At 46.4% G+C, this 18,686-nt stretch overlaps 6 protein-coding genes across 6 annotated transcripts; 3 read left to right on the top strand and 3 right to left on the bottom strand.

The window, feature by feature from the left end:
• Positions 1-390: 390 nt before the first annotated feature.
• On the top strand, positions 391-3,891 carry PGRI_010260 (NPA1/URB1 family protein; the record flags this gene model as incomplete). Its single annotated transcript, XM_040788739.1, has 3 exons — positions 391-544; positions 598-3,506; positions 3,568-3,891. The coding sequence occupies 3 exons, from the start codon at positions 391-393 to the stop codon at positions 3,889-3,891; spliced, it is 3,387 nt and encodes a 1,128-aa protein (XP_040652511.1).
• A 281-nt stretch (positions 3,892-4,172) lies between these two features.
• PGRI_010250 (uncharacterized protein) lies at positions 4,173-5,498 on the bottom strand (the record flags this gene model as incomplete). Its single annotated transcript, XM_040788738.1, has 5 exons — positions 4,173-4,599; positions 4,657-4,799; positions 4,850-5,071; positions 5,121-5,225; positions 5,298-5,498. The coding sequence occupies 5 exons, from the start codon at positions 5,496-5,498 to the stop codon at positions 4,173-4,175; spliced, it is 1,098 nt and encodes a 365-aa protein (XP_040652510.1).
• Positions 5,499-6,258: 760 nt separating this feature from the next.
• PGRI_010240 (Amino acid/polyamine transporter I) lies at positions 6,259-8,017 on the top strand (the record flags this gene model as incomplete). The annotated part of the gene is made up of 4 exons (XM_040788737.1): positions 6,259-6,396; positions 6,457-6,527; positions 6,590-7,167; positions 7,230-8,017. 4 exons carry the CDS (start codon positions 6,259-6,261, stop codon positions 8,015-8,017), a joined length of 1,575 nt encoding a protein of 524 aa, XP_040652509.1.
• A 1,004-nt stretch (positions 8,018-9,021) lies between these two features.
• On the top strand, positions 9,022-9,760 carry PGRI_010230 (carbonic anhydrase; the record flags this gene model as incomplete). The annotated part of the gene is made up of 2 exons (XM_040788736.1): positions 9,022-9,167; positions 9,235-9,760. 2 exons carry the CDS (start codon positions 9,022-9,024, stop codon positions 9,758-9,760), a joined length of 672 nt encoding a protein of 223 aa, XP_040652508.1.
• A 3,509-nt stretch (positions 9,761-13,269) lies between these two features.
• PGRI_010220 (uncharacterized protein) lies at positions 13,270-14,497 on the bottom strand (the record flags this gene model as incomplete). Its single annotated transcript, XM_040788735.1, has 4 exons — positions 13,270-13,748; positions 13,803-13,880; positions 13,927-14,225; positions 14,280-14,497. 4 exons carry the CDS (start codon positions 14,495-14,497, stop codon positions 13,270-13,272), a joined length of 1,074 nt encoding a protein of 357 aa, XP_040652507.1.
• A 254-nt stretch (positions 14,498-14,751) lies between these two features.
• Positions 14,752-16,435, bottom strand: PGRI_010210 (cytochrome P450; the record flags this gene model as incomplete). The annotated part of the gene is made up of 2 exons (XM_040788734.1): positions 14,752-15,320; positions 15,376-16,435. 2 exons carry the CDS (start codon positions 16,433-16,435, stop codon positions 14,752-14,754), a joined length of 1,629 nt encoding a protein of 542 aa, XP_040652506.1.
• Positions 16,436-18,686: the final 2,251 nt, after the last annotated feature.

Raw genomic sequence — 18,686 nt, 5'->3', positions numbered from 1 at the left:
CAGCCCATTTGTGGGTTGGGCTTTGAGCTTTATGAGCCAGTGCGGAGGTCAATAAGCAAATTGTATGTATCGGGGTCATTCATATCGCCACCAGTAGAGGCTAAGTGTAGTTCCCATACAGAGCTCTTTCTGCTAGCCGAATTAAGCTGCTATATTAAATATATCAATGTATCGATATGAAGAATAGTGAAATGATGTAAATGTTGTCTCCCGAGGTCCACTTGGAGGCTAATGACACACCGCCTTTGTATTAATCCGGCAGGAATAGGCGGTGTATCCACACTTTTGTACCGGGCGGGGAGACTTTGACCAATCAAAGAGCTGGAAATGTCGATGGTATCGGATCTGAAGATAAAAAAAAAATAAGTTACAACACCAACTCATCAAATCATGTCGCACATCACAGAACATCCCTCTCGGGCGAAGAGAAGAAAGATTGATGACCCTAAACCAGAGAAAACGAATGTTACCTCCAATATCAAGTCTGCCGATTCGTTGCGTGGACTGTTGGCTGTCCAGCAAAATGCCCCGTTGGCAAAGCAAGGTGAGGCAGATCGCAAGCCATCCAGAGCTACACCAAAACTGACTAGCAAATAGGTATAATCAAGTTTAAAGAGTTCTTGGTGTCAATTGCACACACGGAACAAGCGAGCGAAAAAGCAGAGAAATTGCGTGTCCTTAAGGCGTATTGCAATAAGCAAATCACCAACTCCGGAAAGGAGGATGAGACCTCAGTGTGCTTTGCGGACCTCATTCAATCGTGGTCATTCGGCGATAGCAATAACAATGAGCCTTTATTGACTAGTGTGCCTTCTGTTCTTGCGATCTTCCTCAAGACAATTTCCTCGGAACTGGAATTCCGGGAATTCGGAATCGCGCTGTGCAAACATTTGCTACAGAAAGATCAACTGAGATTGTTCAGCCGTGGTCTGACAGCAACCAAGTCCAAAGAGCACTTGATTTCCCCATGTCTCCGTTTGCTTACAGAAATTGTGACTTTCGACGGAGGAGCAGTTGCGCGGCAGCTGTACCTCCGACGGTACATTACCTTCAAGCGATTGGAAGTCTTCTTGACCCCCAACAAAGCACAGGAGAGCACAGAGGATGAGTCGCAGAAGTCAACTCTCAGACGCAACGCTCAACGATACCTACTAGCGAACCTGAGAGTTCAGCATGCCTCCGAGAAGGGCGACATCATCGAACAGCACAAGATTACCAGGTCTTTCCTCGAATATATCCGAAAGGATTCGCGGGAGACTGTACTAGAAATTATCAAGGCCATCGAGAGGGACATCGTACAAGATTCCGCTCTCGCTCGCAAATCGAAGAGCAAGTTTTTCAACAGACACAACCTTGAACGACTGGTGACACTTTATGGATATGATCGAGAATCGGATGAACCTAATGCTGGAGGAGTTATCATCGCCAATGAGATCCACCGGGTCATGATGAATGTGTGTAAAACCGCTGGGCTCGGCGTTCTCTTGCCCGAGACCGGCTGGTATCCTGCTGGAACAGATCCAGAGACCTTGGCTGTTGATGATGATTCATGCATTGAATTGGGCCTTGATTCTCCCATCTATGTCGACAAATACAGGGATTCTGTCCCCGTGCGGAATGGTTCGCTTTCATTCCTCATCCAATGCCTTCGGCCTGATGTGGATAGTCTCCAGATTGAACTGCTGGTATCAATCTTTAAGGTGGCACCAGAGCTCATTGCTGATTACTTCTCGAGAAAAGTTATGTTTATTTCAGACCCCAAGGTTACCCCGTCATGGATGGCCGAGTCAGCTTTCCTTTTCTCAACGGTGCAGCTACCTGTCCCTGCCAACTGTGGCTGGAAGGATAAGCAACCTATCCTGCCACCGCCCGTTTCTATCGTCATTGAAAATATTCTCCCTCGCCCCCTTAACCAGAAGATCATGACCCGCTGCCTCAACCAGAATGCGGAGATCATCACTTTGTTCGCTGTGCGGATCCTGACTCTCGCTTTCACTAAGCTGCGAGCCGTCCTCAAAATCTTCCAGGCGGATCACGGCCAAGGCCAGCTATTCTGGAATCAGGCTTCTGCCAAGTTGCTAGCAGAGTTCTCCCGCCGGTGCCCTGCTGTCAAGGATGTCGTTGTCCTCTTCCGTAGAACAGAAAAGGATGACCTGACCCAGCAGGAGGCCGTTGCAGAGCTCTTGACCTGTTACTACGAAGTGATGCCGGACATTGCTCTGGAGGAAAACTTTGACGTCTCACTAGTCTTGGTGGATGTCCTCAAGCGACTGGAAGCCCCGGATGTTAGCGCGGATGATTCCGAATCGCTTCTGAGCCAACTTCAGAGCATTCTCCAGATCGCACAACAATCCGCCTCATTGCGTTGGTGGCAAAAGCCCGCATCAATGCAATACTCACCCTTCACCTCGATTCTCAAGGTTCTTATGGGAACTTCCGATAAGGACTCTTCGCGGCGTATCTCTACTCTGCTTAAGACCGTTCTGGTTGATAACTCTGTTCTGCAGAGCTCCCCACACGCATTTGCATCTGTCTTGTCAAGTCTTGAGAATTCTGAGGCTGATGCTTTGCATCAACAGCTGGTCTTCTTTGATAACTGTGTCTCGCGTGTCGCCAAGAAGCCCGTTCACTACCAGGATTTGCTACAGTCATTATCCGAGGATACGTCTAGAACTACTAGCGCGCTTGTTGCTGCCATTGTCGAGCAATGGCCATTTGTCGTCAAGAGTGGAGATGCATCCGTGGAAACTGCTGTTGGAGCCTGGATCGCAAGTCTTCTGGGTAATCTGAAGCAGGCAGGTGAGAGCACCAAGGTACTCAAAGCTACTCGGGATGCGCTGGTTGAAGCAACTGAGACCAAGAAAACCAAGTCTCTTCTTAAGAAGTCCCTGAAGGGGGCAGAAGATGCTGATAATGAAGATAAAATGGACATTGACTCTGGCTCTAGCATGCCTAGTTCATCCAACAAAGCCTCTGCAGTTGACCTTGATGAGATATTTGGACCCCTGCCCACCGAAGGCACGACCCATAATGCCCTAAACAAATGGGAAAGAGAGGACATTGCAGAAGCAGTGGACCAGGGTCATGTCGCAGAGTTGATGCTCTGCCTTTGTTCTCAGCACGAAGAAGTCCGAAGACAAGCCTTTGCCAACATTATTCGCTTTATGGCCAAACTCAAGGAATCTACCTACGCAGAATGGCGCACGGTGTTTACTCTATCCGGTGAACTCCTCGAGACAGTCAACAACATTGGCATGGAGAAGCCCGTTCCTTGGATTGTTGGCGAGTGCGCCGCAAACTGCCTGGCAGTCCTCACAGATCCCCTCCACAAGGTCTACGGTAAAGTCAACAAGTTCCTGCAGAAGGCACCGGCCTGGGAAGTTGAGAAGATTCCAACATACTGGGTCGATAAAATCCTGCTGCACGAGCCCGAGTTGGATGATGGGTATTTCGACGAGATCGACTGGCTCTTGAACCTGTTTATCAAGGCACTCCGCACCGAGGCCGTAAGTTGCTATTTTACAGTTCTACTCTTTAGAAAAACAATTGCTAACACTTTGAATCTAGGATATGGAGGTTTACCGCCGGGCTAACGTCTTTGAACGCATCCTATCCCTCTACCAGTCCCCAACCCTCGTCCCAGGAGCTCGACGCAAGATTTTGCACATTGTGTACCGCGCCGCCCAGGTCGGTGGCAGCACCACTCTGATCACCCGTTCTGGCGTGATCAGTTGGATCCAGATCCAAGCTGCAGAGGCTAATGCGAAGGAGGTTGCTCAGCTTGCGGCGCTTGCACGTGCTTTGTATGAGACATGTGATCGTGAGCGGGTTGATGGTTGGAGTAATGGGACTCTCGGGCGAGTCGTTGATGAGATTCAAGCGCAAGTTTGAGGATTCGATTGTATAATAGCAGATTGTTTGGAACGCTGGGATCATTGGCGTTTCATTTTTGCCTTTTTGAGCATATGTAGTTAAATTCACTCTGTCGAATATGCCCGTCGATCTTTCTATAGTAGCCACTGTCCTGCGATGTCTTCATTGTAGGTCTTCTTTTAGATATAAGTAGAATAGGATACTCATGATTATATTCAATCTTCTAAGATTTAACCAGACCCGCCGTGATCAGATAGTAGATTAAATGCAAGAGACAGGAAGAAGAGTTTATTAGACACTTATAGTCCCCCTCGCTCTGGTAGCTCTATAGACTCGCCTTGTACGCTCACCTGTACAGTTTTCATAATTCCTAACCCCTGAATGACCTCATAGGATTCAATGATCGGATCTTCTTCTCGCTCCCAGCCCTTTGCTCCTCGCTCTGTGCCCATACCACGGGAGAGCCGGTGAGATGATGTATCTTTCGGCATAGCAGTTCTCGAGCGAGAGTCAGACTTTGACGGCCTTCGATACGTATATGTTATCCCAATATCATCCTCATAGACTGCGACGAAGGACTTGAGAAAAGCCGTTAAGAGGCAGCTGGCACTTAGCCCTATATATATCTCCGTTGAGGCTGTGGCAAAGGACCCGAAGAGAGTGGGATCTTCCGAGGAGAGTTGGCCTAGGATGAAATGCAGACGAACTGCCGAGATGGGGATGAGCCTATTTAATTATGATCTTAGTAAAGGACTTGCTAAACCGTCTAGTGAATGGTCCTACAGAATCCGACTCTCGAGAGCGCAAAAAACGACGATCTTTTTGATTGTCGAGATCCTGACTTTATGTATTGCAAGTGCCGCATAGACAAGAAGTAGGATCTCGGTGGAAATGTCAAGGGCTGTAATGACTTCCCAACGGAGACGCTGTAGCCTAGTCAGTGGTTATACTCATTTGCGGCAGGAACAAGACATACCAATCCACTGCACTCAGCGGCAGTTATTTCAGACCAGGGATTAGAAGAACATCGAATTCCCAATAGAAATGCGGATAGTATTGTCCATGCGACCATTACCAGAAGAACGACGTAGAAAATTTGACGTTGTATCTGGGAGAATAGGCCTTTATAGAACATGCAGGCTGTCATCTTTGAAAGGCCGAGGACGATAATGGAGAAGATATCGGCAGCATATACTGTCTTCATAATGTTAAATGTCCTCGAAGATTCAAATTTCTCCATGACTTACCTTCAACATTTGCTCTTTGCTTGTGGGATCGATGCCATCTATCGGGGTTCCCCACCCATAATGGACCTGGCAAAACACAATTATGATCTGGATTATTGCTGTGAGCTATTAATTTGTTAGTCCAGAGGTAAGAAGTGCGAGTATTGTTAGTTTGGAATGGAGTAGATTGTACTATACCACGAGAGCCCCGAATGTATAATCGTCTCGCTGTAGACTATTCCTATGGTACGAAGAGAAGCTGCGCGCTGCGAGAGAAAACAACACTAGAGACAAGTTGACCGCGGTGATGACCACTACCAGTCCACTATGGTTATGGTCATTATCCGTCGTGAGAGGAGGGCTCACGTCCGTAGCCGACGTTGTCGGACTGGCCGACATTATAAAAAGGCCGTACAAAACGGAAAGAAAGCAGGGAGCGAAAACTTTCACATTTGAGATATTAGAGGGATGATTAATCGATATGGCAGATGGTTAATGGGAAGCTCTCGGGACCGAATGGTCATTCCTACCAACCCTTGTTCGTTGGGAATACAGGATTTATTAATTCGGTGATCTGAGAGCTACTAGTGCGCCACAGTAGCATTGAACAAGGGTGTTCATGGGAGAATGACAGGGTTTATATGTAGAGAACCAACCGGATCACAGCGTTTACAGGGTATATCAAGGATATAGATGAAGAGAAAAGGAGAAAACCACAACTAGGATTTGATTTCCTTCTATTAAATAACTCCATTCTTTAGAATCCAGAAAGATTCCCTATAGAATTCGAAGAATTAACACCAATCCCCTTTAATGAACTAGTGTTCAACATATCTAACGTAAAATAATGTTCTTACATGCGTCTAAAGGAGAGAATGGATACAAAATTAAGCCCTAATGTCCCAGGTGGCTTTTGGTACTTTATATTCTCAAACGAATATTGTTAGGTCGATGCAGCACCTGGTCTAGTGCCGCAAAACATGCCTTCTTTGAAACAAGCGCCAATCTACGCGATAAAAAGTCCAAAATGATTTTAAAGCGAAACACGCCGTTAGAATGAACACTGTAAGGGATTTAATACTTTACTCCCTCCTCCCCTTATTGTCAACTTGATTCTATCTCTACAAAATATTTTGCCTGGATCAGTATTTACTAGATCATGGGTGCCTCGATCAAAGCGACCGCATTGGACACGCTAGACATGGGTATAGATCACAGGAATCCAACGACCTCCCATGGTGGGACGGTACTGGACGATAATGAAATGAATCGCATGGGAAAAATTCAAGAGTTCAAGGTTTGTTCGATCGCTTCGGATATCATATATAACATTCATATCTGATATCCCGTGAATTAGAGAAACATGCGACCTCTTGCGGCATTGAGCTTTGCATCAGTCTTGCAAGCCACTTGGGAATATCTGATCATGTGAGTCAATTGAGTATCCTCTCCAAAGGAATATATAGGATAAACAAATTAACATCTTCTAGTTCAAACTACCAAGGATTGGAAAATGGTGGCCTAGCAGGCATGTTCTGGTCATACATTTGGACATTTTTTGGATTCGGATTCATTATTGCATCCTTGTCGGAAATGGCTTCGATAGCACCTACCGATGGAGGCCAATACCATTGGGTATCGGAGTTTTCCTCGCCGCGATATCAGAAGTTCCTTAGCTACATCACTGGCTGGATGTCTGTACTGGCATGGCAATCTGGAACAGCTTCTGGATCCTTCCTCACTGGCACCATCATCCAGGGATTGATCAGTGTTCGTAATCCAGATTATGATCCTAAAGGCTGGCAAGGTACTCTACTTGTGTTTTCAATGGTGCTGGTGGCATACATTTTCAATGTCTATGCGTCAGAACTGATGCCAATCTTGAGTAATGTCTTGATGATCCTTCACGTCTTTTGCTGGATTGTGATCTTGATTGTCCTATGGGCTATGTCTCCTCATCGATCTGCTGAAGCTGTTTTCGTCACCGATTGGCAAAATATAGGAGGGTTACCTACAATGGGACTGAGTGTGATGGTTGGACAAATCTCAGCTATTTATGGCTGTCTTAGTGAGTTTATTCTTCTTTCCATACAGAGAGAAGTCTGTGGAAAGAGACTAACTAGCCCTAAGGTTCCGATGCATGTGCGCATATGTCAGAAGAAATCAAGGACGCCGGCAAGAACGTACCACGGGCTATGGCCTGGGGATATTTCATTAATGGAATCATGGCTGCTATCTTGTTAATTGCCTACCTCTTCGCCACCCCATCAGTTATGGATTCTCTCAACGACGCTACCGGATTCCCATTCCTCTACGTGTTCAAGCAGGCTACGAACACGGCAGGAGTCAACGGGTTAACGGTCATCATCTTGCTACCAGTCATTTTCAGCAACATCATGTTCAATGCGTCCACCTCCCGTCAAACATGGGCTTTTGCTCGTGACAAGGGTCTTCCCTGTTCTCGATGGATTGCCAAAATTGACCCTAAGCGCAAGATCCCCATTAATGCGATCGCCCTCACTTGCACCTTCAGCTGTCTGCTTTCTCTGATCAACATCGGCTCTGATACTGCATTCAATGCTATCATCTCTCTCAACACCGCGGCCTTGATGTACACCTACGTGATCTCAATCACCTGTGTGATCTGGCGAAAGATCCGGCATCCCGAATCCCTGCCTGTTCGTCGGTGGGATCTGGGTCCGAGCTGGGGATTGGCTGTGAACATTATTGGCCTGTGTTACTCTGTTTTCGCGATGTTTTGGTCATTCTGGCCAGGTGAGCTGCCGGTCACTGTTGAAAATTTCAACTGGAGTGTCGTGATCTTTGGGGCGGTTTTCATTCTTAGTCTCATCATGTATGTCGTCAAGGGACGGAAAGAGTATTCTGGCCCAGCTGTGGATGTCAAACATGAGGACTAGATCAGTGCATGGTTAAGGGAAAATGACATGGTACCCAGGTTCATGTGATATAAAATTGATCTTTATGTGATGGGAATCGCTGTCACGGCAAGATATGCAAACCAGAAAATAATTGCTGCTGGTAGCGATATACACCGTGTAGAAGTGTTAAGGCTCATAGGTGACGCTCCTGGTGCTTGACAACACCTCCTTTGTCATATCTTATCTGGATAGAAAGCCGACACCCACTTGCAAGTACGGCCTGTTATGTGGGTCTCATTCACCTTGTCCAACCCAAAGCTGGCCCTGCACCACGTGGACCTGGTCGAGGAGTGCGTTGGCGTCCATATTGTTAAGTCAGGCTTTGGTGGACGATGAATGGTAGGGTCTCATATCGTTGAGTGAGCTGATCGAGAGAGATGGACGAGGCCTCGCTTTGGTGGTTAGCCGTGCATGAGCTTAGGTGCCTTAGGCTTCACTGCAGCATTCAAGGATGTTGGTGCAGCATTTATGAAGGATGGTCGAATCAAACACCCAAACCGGGTTGAAATGCATGAATTAATCAGGATGTCACTGCAAGACTTCAAACTTTGTTTTGGGCGTATATAACTGCATATAATATGCGAAACACGATAGATTTAGGAAATTTGATTAATTGTTGAGTTCTTCATCCAAATTGTTGGGTGGTCCCATCCTTGCTGTTGGTATGGCCGTATACAGAACCATCATTGATTGGACCCCATGTCTGCAAACATACGATGAATCCGCCATCATGTGGTCGCAATTGCAAATTGGTATATATTATCTGATAAATAGAATATTGATGCCATGGAAGAAGTTCAGGAACATCTCGCTTGGCATTGGACGATAAAGGGTGGTCTTGGCGTGTGCTTATATAATCTCAACCCCTCGACTCAGATCAGATTTCCCCAGCAATTCGGAATATCTGCTTACTGCCCTTCTGTGAGACTTCCCAACCCTCCAATCGCTATTCACCTTTGTCAAGTCGTCTTTGTACAAACAAAATGGCCACCAAAGCCAATATGCACCGATATCTCCGCCAGTCGCTGGAGCATATCTTCCAAAACAACAAGAAATGGGTCTCGTCGAAGAAAGAGACCGATGCCACCTTTTTCGACAAGCTTTCTGCTGGCCAATCACCAGACTACCTGTAAGTAACATAGCTGTTACCACATTCCGGTCAAATATTCATATCCGACCAGGTACATAGGCTGTAGCGATAGCCGTGTCCCCGCCAACGAAATCATGGGTCTGGAAGCTGGCGAGGTCTTCGTTCACCGTAATATCGCCAACCTGGTGCCCAATGTCGACCTCAACGTCATGTCGGTGATCAACTATGCTGTGCGCCACCTAAAGGTCAAGCATATCATTGTGTGCGGCCACTACAATTGTGGTGGGGTCAAGGCGGCCTTGACACCTGCTGACCTGGGACTGCTTAACCCATGGCTCCGAAACATCCGCGATGTTTATCGCTTGCATGAGAAGGAACTTGACGGAATTCCCGATGAGCACTCGCGATACAATCGTCTGATTGAACTCAATGTGATGGAATCCTGTAGGAATATCATCAAGACCGCTGCTGTCCAGCAGAGCTATGAAGATAACCATTATCCCATTGTTCATGGATGGGTCTTCGATCTCGGCGACGGCCTGCTGAAAGATCTCAAGATCGATTTCGAAGCCGAGTTGGAGGACGTGAAGAAAATCTATTGTCTGTCGTCGGGTCAGAAATCCGAGCATTAAATGATCATGTTGATAGATGTCAAATGCCAGTCGGGTATTGGGTTTGTTGTTGCTCGGGCTGCATTTCTCAGATCCCTCTTTTGACCTGTTTCTCTCCATAGAGCTATCGATAGCTTCATGGCAGTGAGTCATCTCTGTCATAGTTTTTTCTCTTTTTATCGATTTCTTTTGGTTCTTGTTTCTTTTTCTTTGCATTAGAAGCCCAGAATTGAAGAACTTCTGTGTCGTCGAGAAAGCCAATGAGAAGGAAAACCATGGAATGAATTCCTCACCTGTTTAATGTCTCTGGTGCCCTTCCAATACCCGACAGGCCTTTTCAGTCTCTGAATCATACACCAGCCCATGGATATGCAAGCGCCCTAGTGTAATTGCATCTGTCACCTCAGGAAATTGGCGCAGCGAACGGATCTGATCAAGAATATTCAACTCAACAAAAAGTCGACCCCGCTCCGACACTGCGAGTTGATTGAGATCTTCCTCGTGCGCCGAATGCAAAGTATTGAGTTTACTATACCGATTATGAGTAGGTTCACAAGAACTTTTAGGTATAAGGAGTTACCTCGACCATGGATCTTTCAATCCATCTCTTGAGGTTGTATTCACAATGCGACATCCATAATGGCCGCAAATGACAATATGTTTTACCTAAACGCGTTAGAAAACGAATTTGCAATGAATTTAGAATTAAGGGCATACCTGAAGATCAAGAATGGCATGTTTGACAGTAGTCTCACATGATAGGTCGCCATTAATGATCATATTTCCAAGGTTTCTGAGCACAAAGATCTCTTCGCTGAGAATATTAAGGACGGTGGATTCTTTGGCATTACTATCACAGCATCCAATCCAGAGAATCTGCTGTGTTCCCTGTTGAAGATTAAGTATATAGTCTGGCTTGAGGGGCTCAGTTGCCCTGAGCCGTGTGTCAATCATGGATAAAGGAGTAAGTGCTATGGAATGCTCCAGGGTTACCAGACATATTGTCAGGAACAATATTTGAAAGCAAAAGTTTTTAAAGGAGATGAGTTAGGGACCTTGCCGATCGTATATGTGAGGGGACCGAGACATAACCGCTTCGGCCGAATGCCATGTGGGTAACACGAACTGGTTACGAACCAATAAAGAAATTTCTCTCCCCTTAAAAAATATTCTAGGAATTTCCCCAACCCACAATTCCACTTCCTTGAGAGATTTGACTTCAAAGCCCAACCTCATTACGGAGTAAGTCGGTAGTATATCTACCGAAACCCGCACTTAGTAACCAGATTATTATTTCCAGTCATACCCATATCAGCAATATGCTAGACTTACACCGTTATATAAGGCCACCCCACCGCTACCGTATTGTTTCATAAAAGGTCTAGGCCTAGGCCATCGTGTGCTGTCTTATTTTGATTCTCAGACCTGATACAGAAGCTGTACAACATAACACAAAGAAGTCGGGTATCTTCCGAGGTCGGTAACATTGATCCACATATTACTTAGACATGGTTCCCCATATATAATTTCCCAGGTTTGGATAATTAACTTTCAACTTTTATTACATTCAAGTACTAGTGGATTAAGCCATTCAGTAAAGTAATAAAAGGGTTGTTTATATATGCAATCACGAGAAGAATAAGTCATGCTATATTCCACTGGCCTAGACGTGACAGGTCACGTGATTATACACCCTTGGGCTGGTCTAATATTTGCACCTTTCATCTGTTCTTTGAAGCGAGGAACCACTTGAATATAATACTGCCTCCTCCACACTATCTGGGGATTTAATGAAAGGTTGCTTGTTGAAAATCACATTCATTTGAACATACACCTCTGCTTTCTTTCAGAATGGCCACAAAAACGATTCGATTTTTGACAACCGCCCAAGTCCAGCTACTTCATGCAAAATTATTCTTCCCCAACCGGTTCCCAACCTAGCTAGGCATGCTAGAATCCGCAATCCATTCACCGATAAACATGAAACATTACGCAAAGGAGGAAGATGTTTTTCAGCTTGCTGCAAACCTTGCTGAGAAAATAATGAAAAACCATGCTTTCCAGGATGGGAACAAACGTACTGCCTTAGCAGCCGCCGATATGTTTTTACAAATCAATGGCTACTGCCTTAAGAATGTACCAGTCACGGAGGACATAAACAACAAGGGGCTAGCAAATGCTCAAGTCGCCGTCGTTACCAATCATTGGACCGCTAAGCAGTTGGGAAATTATTACAAGTCTCAAGTCTCTCAGAGCCTTTCAGTCTAGCGACTACAGAAGTCATGGAGTTTTAGAGGAGGGATACTGAGTACGAGCCTAACACTATTCGTCAACATGGTTGACGTAATCTCAAAACATCAACTATGAATTACCATGTACATCTGTAAGGATACTACCCTATTAACATCAATGACATTGGGATTTCTCATTCCCAATAGCCCTTCTCCTAGATCCGAGTCGTAAATTAGCATACCATCTCCACGGTCATATATCAGACGATTCCTTGATATGGCTGTAAGGAAAACAAGCTTGACATCACATATCTTCCAGCTGCTTGAACACCCCTCCCAGGTTCCGCATGGTAGTGTTTGCATGCTCCGCAAAAGTTGCTAGATAGGCATTATAGATCAGTATACGTAAGATGGGGAGGATCTGTGACCGGATTATACCATCAGGAGTTCCATCTAGAACTAACTCGTGCATCTTCCCGTCCAGGAACAAAGTTGCAGGGCTCGTATTTGCCTCTGTTTGGTGAGGCATTTGGTTTGGAACGTAGAGGCGGGGATAACTCGATGAACCTAGAAACGGTCTGTTAGCATTAGCTGTATAAAGCTCCCGTACGCTATTAACGTACCAAACCCAAAGTGTTGTGAATCATGGAAAAATGTAAGCCTACATCTATCTTCAGCACTAGCTGCAGAAGCTGATGTAAAGGGACTAGCAGCACGAAGTGCAATGCCAACCTCTCGCTCAATCAAAACATAACTCTCTCCCGGGTCGCCAATAATAACAGGCACCTCTCTAGTAACTAAATTTCCTCTCACATCATGAATGACAAAATCTGTTGTGATCCGATGAAAATATCGCGCGGCACGACCGCTTCTGATGCTAGGAAAGGAAGCGAAAGGCCGAAAAGCACTGCGAAACATATGGGATAGGACTAATTGAAGACCTTTAAGCCAGTAAAGAGACAGGAGATTCCTTATGTGACAGATTTAGGACCAGTGTTCTTGAATACTCTACAAAAGGCCGGAGAGTTATAGTCACCTGATATCCCCCTTCACCGCCTTATCTCCTTATCCAGTAGTCAGAAATACCATTTTCCATTTCCCATAACATTTTTATATACTCCGTACAACGTAGACAAATAAGGAAATTGATAACTAAAAAAGGCGGTTCCACTGTTTTCCCCGTAATTGCAAGTCCCACAAGTGCCCCACACTTCAAGTTGCCTAATTAGTACTAGCTCTCTGTACCAATAAATTACCTGTTTACAACATAGCAGCAACAGCAATCCAACCTGGTTAGATTTATACGCTCACATAATCTTCGAACCTTTGAAATTCCCTCGATGCAAGCACAGATGAGGCGGACGGTCTTGTTTTCAGATCAGGTACCAGGATGAACCGAAGAAGATCTGTTAACTCCTGCGGTATCTCCACCGTTTTCGTCTCCTTGTCAAAAGGTAAGATCGCTTGTAGTTCTGGTACCTCTTGACTAAAAGATCGAGCAGAATTTACTACAGTTTTAAGGATAACGTCCTCTATCATCTCAGGACTTGGAATCTCCCAGTGGGGAAAGACCCGCTGTATCTTTGCCATAGACCAAGCTTCGTTAATCAAAGGAAAAGGGCAGCCCCATGCGCCTAATACACCAGGTTTGATCCAGCAAAGTAGCATCGCGCCAATAGCCCAGACCTGCGATAGCTCAGTGCACACTTTGCCTAGGAAGACTTCAGGGGCGCGCATAGCATATGGTTGGGCATGAAAGAGTTCGCCGACTGGGACAACTATAAGCGTATTAGTAAAGGTATATCTCCCGTTCAATATCAATATTAGCTCACCGAGTCCTAAGTCTCCCACTTTAGCGATAACACGGTCTGTCTGGATATTAGAAAGCAGGATATTGGCAGGTTTAAAGTCTAGACTCATTAGCAAATGCCAGCTCTTCAAGATCAAACATTCTACCTGTATTCACGTGTTTGTGGTCCTCTAGAACGACACAGCTTGTGAACGCTGCTCTTAAAACAGATTTGATAAGGGAGTAGATTTTCATGTCAGGATGGTATTTCACCTCTGCGAGAGTAGTATCCAACCATTCTAAAGCGATAGTGCTATCGTCGATAATATCATACAATTTCCGGAAGCACTCCGCCGAGGCGACACCAGGAAGGCGATATGTCAGAACTTCACGTTGCAAGCACTTGGTGGTATTTTCGTCATTAGGCCACGCTACTTTGATCAAAGCCCTAGGTGGCAGAGTTAGCCTAAAGAGTATGGTAGCATTAGAGCCTTGATATGCTTAAGGCAATATAACGAACCATTGGGGGACTTTGGGGACTTTGGTGGCGACACGAGTGTTCCGTGGAACAACCTGGGCCTTAAAAATGTTGGAAATGTGCGTGTTATCTCCTTTGATATGCTCTAGAATGCGGTAGTTCCAACGGACGCCTCGAAGAACCTGCCCAGGAGTAAGAGATGGCAATTTTCTTGCCAAAGAGCTCCTTGCGGACAAATTTGTACTGACGACTGAGTACATTGAGGAAAATCGAGGGATAGTAAATTCATATACGTGGGTGAATAGTTTCAAAAATGCATAGGAGATGATGAAAGGTTAGAGGATCCTGCCGCGCACAGACTCATTGCGTTTGAGACCAGCCCCTAGGAATGTTCTACCTGAAGAGTCTTTTCTGAGGTTCCCAGCTAGAACTATACATAAGCCAAATATATTAAAGCGGATCCACTCCGGGCGCTAGGTAGTTAATATTGTGGGTGCGACTAAATATTTATTCATCATGACTTTCCAATCTTGGCCGCCTCCAAAATAGCCGAATGATCCAGGCTATGCGTGGTGCCCGCCTTCAGGATCGCATCGCGCACCCACTGTCCCCTCGGGCGCATCACAGACCTAAATGGCTTGGGCATGACGATGAAGCCCTCCGTGCAGTCCATATCATCGACCTTGTGTCTCGCGCCCGTGGCCTCATCCAAAACGCCAGCCTCGACATCAAACGACCACAGCATGCGCGCCATCTGAATGAACAGCTGATTGCGCGCGATGAACCGGCCAGTACAGATTCTGCGTCCGAACCCGAAGCCCGTATGCGGTAAGTCCTTGAGGGCAGAGGTATTAAAGCCGCAGGCGTCGATTTGCTCCTTGTCAGACTCCTCAGCGAGCCATCGCTCCGGGATAAAGTTGTCGACGTCCTCGCCGAACACAGCCTCATCACGGGCGATACTAAATCCGCTAGGGAGAACAATCGAGTTGGCGGGGATGTGGTAGCCCATGTACTCGTCCTCGGTTTTGGTGAAGTGTGGCACGCCCTGGGGGGAGACGGGGCGCCAGCGGAGGGTCTCGCTCACTGTGTCATGTCATGTCAGACCTTGTCCTTTATTAGAATCAGAACCGAAACTCACCAATAGCATCGATATAGGCCAGCTTGGGGCGGTCTTCAAAGCTAGGTAGGCGGTCCTTTCCAACGACTTCGTCCAGCAGCTGCTGCGCCTTTTTCACCCAGCCACTCGAGCCCCATGTAATCCAAGCAACGATAAACCAGTCCAGCGCAACAGTCGAAGTATCCAAACCAGCATCAGCAAGAATCCCCAGATCAAACGCGAGCTCAATTTCAGGCATTCCCACAGCCTCTGGCGACTCCTTCATATGCTTCGAAAAGTTCCACTTGCGGTTACTCAGTCCCTTCTTCAAGTTCCCAATATGCAGCTGTCGCTCCAGCTCAAATAGCTCCTCGCCCTCCTTCTTCCACGGCGCCAGAAATTTGGGAAGGTAATTCAGCGACGGGAACGAGTCGACAATATATGCGCCCACCTCCCCGGTGCGCGAAAACTCCGCCATTGCGCGCTTTCCGTCCATCAGTTCCTGCTCGTATCCCGTTTGCAGCCGGTAGCCGTAGCTCAGGCAGTAGATAGTACTGGCCATTGCGCGCTCGAAGTGGTGGTGGAAGTCTACGCCCTTCTCGCCGAGCTTGTCCCACTCGCCTAGCACATCCCATAGCAGTTGCTGTGACTCGAGGTCCTGTAGTGGGCGGTAGTTGGTCGCAGCACGCAAGTGTAGGAGTGGGGCTTCCATCTTCTGGTGTAGTTTGTACTGGTCATTATATGGTCGCAGGAGGATGTGCATACCCTTAGTGACCAGCTCACCAGCCATGACCAGACGTGGGCGATCCGAGTATCGCAAGCTGCGGCGGTTGAGGAGATCGTGTGCGGCCTGGTAGTTAGAGAGGACGATGAGTGGCTGTCCGCCCATGCTGAGGTGCATGACCGGGCCATACTTCTTGCTCCAGTGGTGAAACTCCAGCCACTGGAGGCTCTTTGGTAGCTGGTGAATATTCCCGATCAGAGGTAAGGGCTTGGGTCCTGGTGGTAGAGGCAGTGAGGGGCGTTTAACGAGGGAGAGGACCAAGCGGGCGATTACGATCGCGCTGAGAGCCCCAAGTAGATATGTCGCAAAGCCGGCCATTTCGTTGCAACAGTGATGAGGTTGAGGAGTGCGGTTATAATGGCGACTGACCTATATACAGGGACAGTGACGAACAGACCAAGCAGGCCAAACTAAGTACGGGGTCCCTCTCGGGTCTACAGAGAATAGTGGGTATCACTATGCAATGACCAATGGATGCAGCTGTTTAATCAGATACTTGGGCTTATTGGTATTGAAGGGGTTGTTATGGGGCTTTGACAGCACATACTATTCTCGTAGGGGAATACGGGAGTGTCTAGGCATCTCCGCTAAGCTAATGTATACTAACGGGTGAAGGCGGGGTGGCACGGCACAGCCAACAATGCCTTTGTTGGAGATGAATAAAAATGAAAAGCAGGTTGGATTTGGGTTGGGGGCTTTGACCATGCGGTTATGGGAAAAGTCTCATCTTTTTATTCTTTGTAGGGGAGATCACTGAACCTCTTTAATCTAAGAATTTCCCCTTCTTCAGGAATTGGAGAAACGGCCCGTGTGTGGGGGCCATTAGCTGTCATATGTGGATTTGGGTTCGACTAGGGCAGGATGATCAACTTGTCCATTCAAATATTGGCAATCCCCGTTCTGCGTGGCTCTTGTTATTCTACTAACACAAAATGGTACAACCCATTTTACATATCAACTTACGTCCCACAACCCTCCCGTGCGTACATCAAATTTCTCCCTGAGAAACTCAGCCTCCTTAGGAAGGGTGATCCTGTCTTCTTCAAAGATCTCAAATGTTGAGTCGGGAGCTGGCGAGCGTCAATGATACCCGGTTGAGACCGGCGAAGAGAGTGCAGAGAGAACTCATATAACGCGGTCGAAAGATTCTTGAGTGTATTATACGCTCCTCGCCTAACACTAAATCAGGCGAAGGTGGAGTATATGAGCCGCTTTGCTGTAGCTTTGGTTGCGTGCACCGGAAGCTCCCGGTTCTCCTTGCACCTCTAGTAGGGTAAGGAAGTCAAGGAAAGTTACAAAAGCCTCGTCGGGAAGGTGGACAATCCCTTCCTTCAGATGGTTAAATGGAATGGCAAGCTCAGCTATCGAGTGGATCGTGAATAGACTACGGATATCAGAGTGATCCCATTGATCATCTCTACTAGCATATCTGAGGGGCTATGGTGGAGGAGAGGCGTAGCTAGGTCATCTTCGATACCTTACGAGCACTGAAGCTGAACCATCAGTCGTAGAAACAGCACGAAGTAGAGGAAAACTAGCACTGGTGATAGTTAAATCACTATATGAAATAAGTGACTTCGCTGGTAGGCCATACTGGTCGAGGATATTACGGTTGAAATACTTTATAAGTTCTTCCTTCGCGGTCATGATACTGAATTTAAGGGCTGTGGGATTTGTATTTAAGAAGCTGATGATTCGAAATAGGTCTGTTCAATGTAGTGCTCGATGTCCATCTCTCCTTAGTTCCCCTGAGACACCTGGAGGCGGTGTCGCTTGTGCGGATTTGGGGTACCCTCGAGAGGGGAACACTCTATGCCATTTTGGTGGCTGGGCAGTGAAAGAACTAGGAAAATAAGACCTTGGGGGAAATAGGACAGTAGTCCAGTCAGAACCTTGTAAGGTTAGTGAGGTAACGAACAGATTTAATTTGGTGATGCGGAGGGTGCGGAATGTTTCTGCTGGAAAAATCTGCGGCGGTGAGGAAGTGCTAATCTACATTAATAGTTGGATACGCTTTTTATGGATAGGTCTACACCATAATTTCCAATATTTTGTAACATTATTAAGTCTGAAACAACAACGAATATATATTGCCAAATTTTTCAGATATAAAGATAGAACGCGATCTAGTTACATAGGATTTGCTCTGTAATAAAGTCGCGATTGTCACTGAGCTTAGATCTTTAGAATATAGGTCTATACCGTGATTCCAAAGTTTTCAGATATAAAGATAGAACGCGATCTAGTTACAAAGAATTTGCACTATGATACATCGCAATTCTCGCTGATTTTACATATTTAGAATATAGATCTAGACTATGATTCCAAAGCTTTCAAATATAAAGGTAAAACGCGATCTAATTATATAGGATTCGCACTGTAATATATCGCATTTGTCGCTGACCTTAGATATTTAGACAATTGACCAATTTATATGAGAGTGTTATCATCGATTATAATTGTTGCCCGGCATTAACAGTACTATTGAGCAACTGGCGAGTGGAAAGTTAGCTCCCGAGACTCTGGTCACCGCCATCGCCACAAGGTGGCTTGTGTGCTTCTCCTCATT

This window comes from Penicillium griseofulvum (genome assembly GCF_001561935.1).
Source record: "Penicillium griseofulvum strain PG3 chromosome Unknown contig_79, whole genome shotgun sequence".
Taxonomy (NCBI): domain Eukaryota; kingdom Fungi; phylum Ascomycota; class Eurotiomycetes; order Eurotiales; family Aspergillaceae; genus Penicillium; species Penicillium griseofulvum.
The sequence above is the reverse complement of the archived record's forward strand: the minus strand, read 5'-3'. Positions and strand labels throughout refer to the sequence as shown.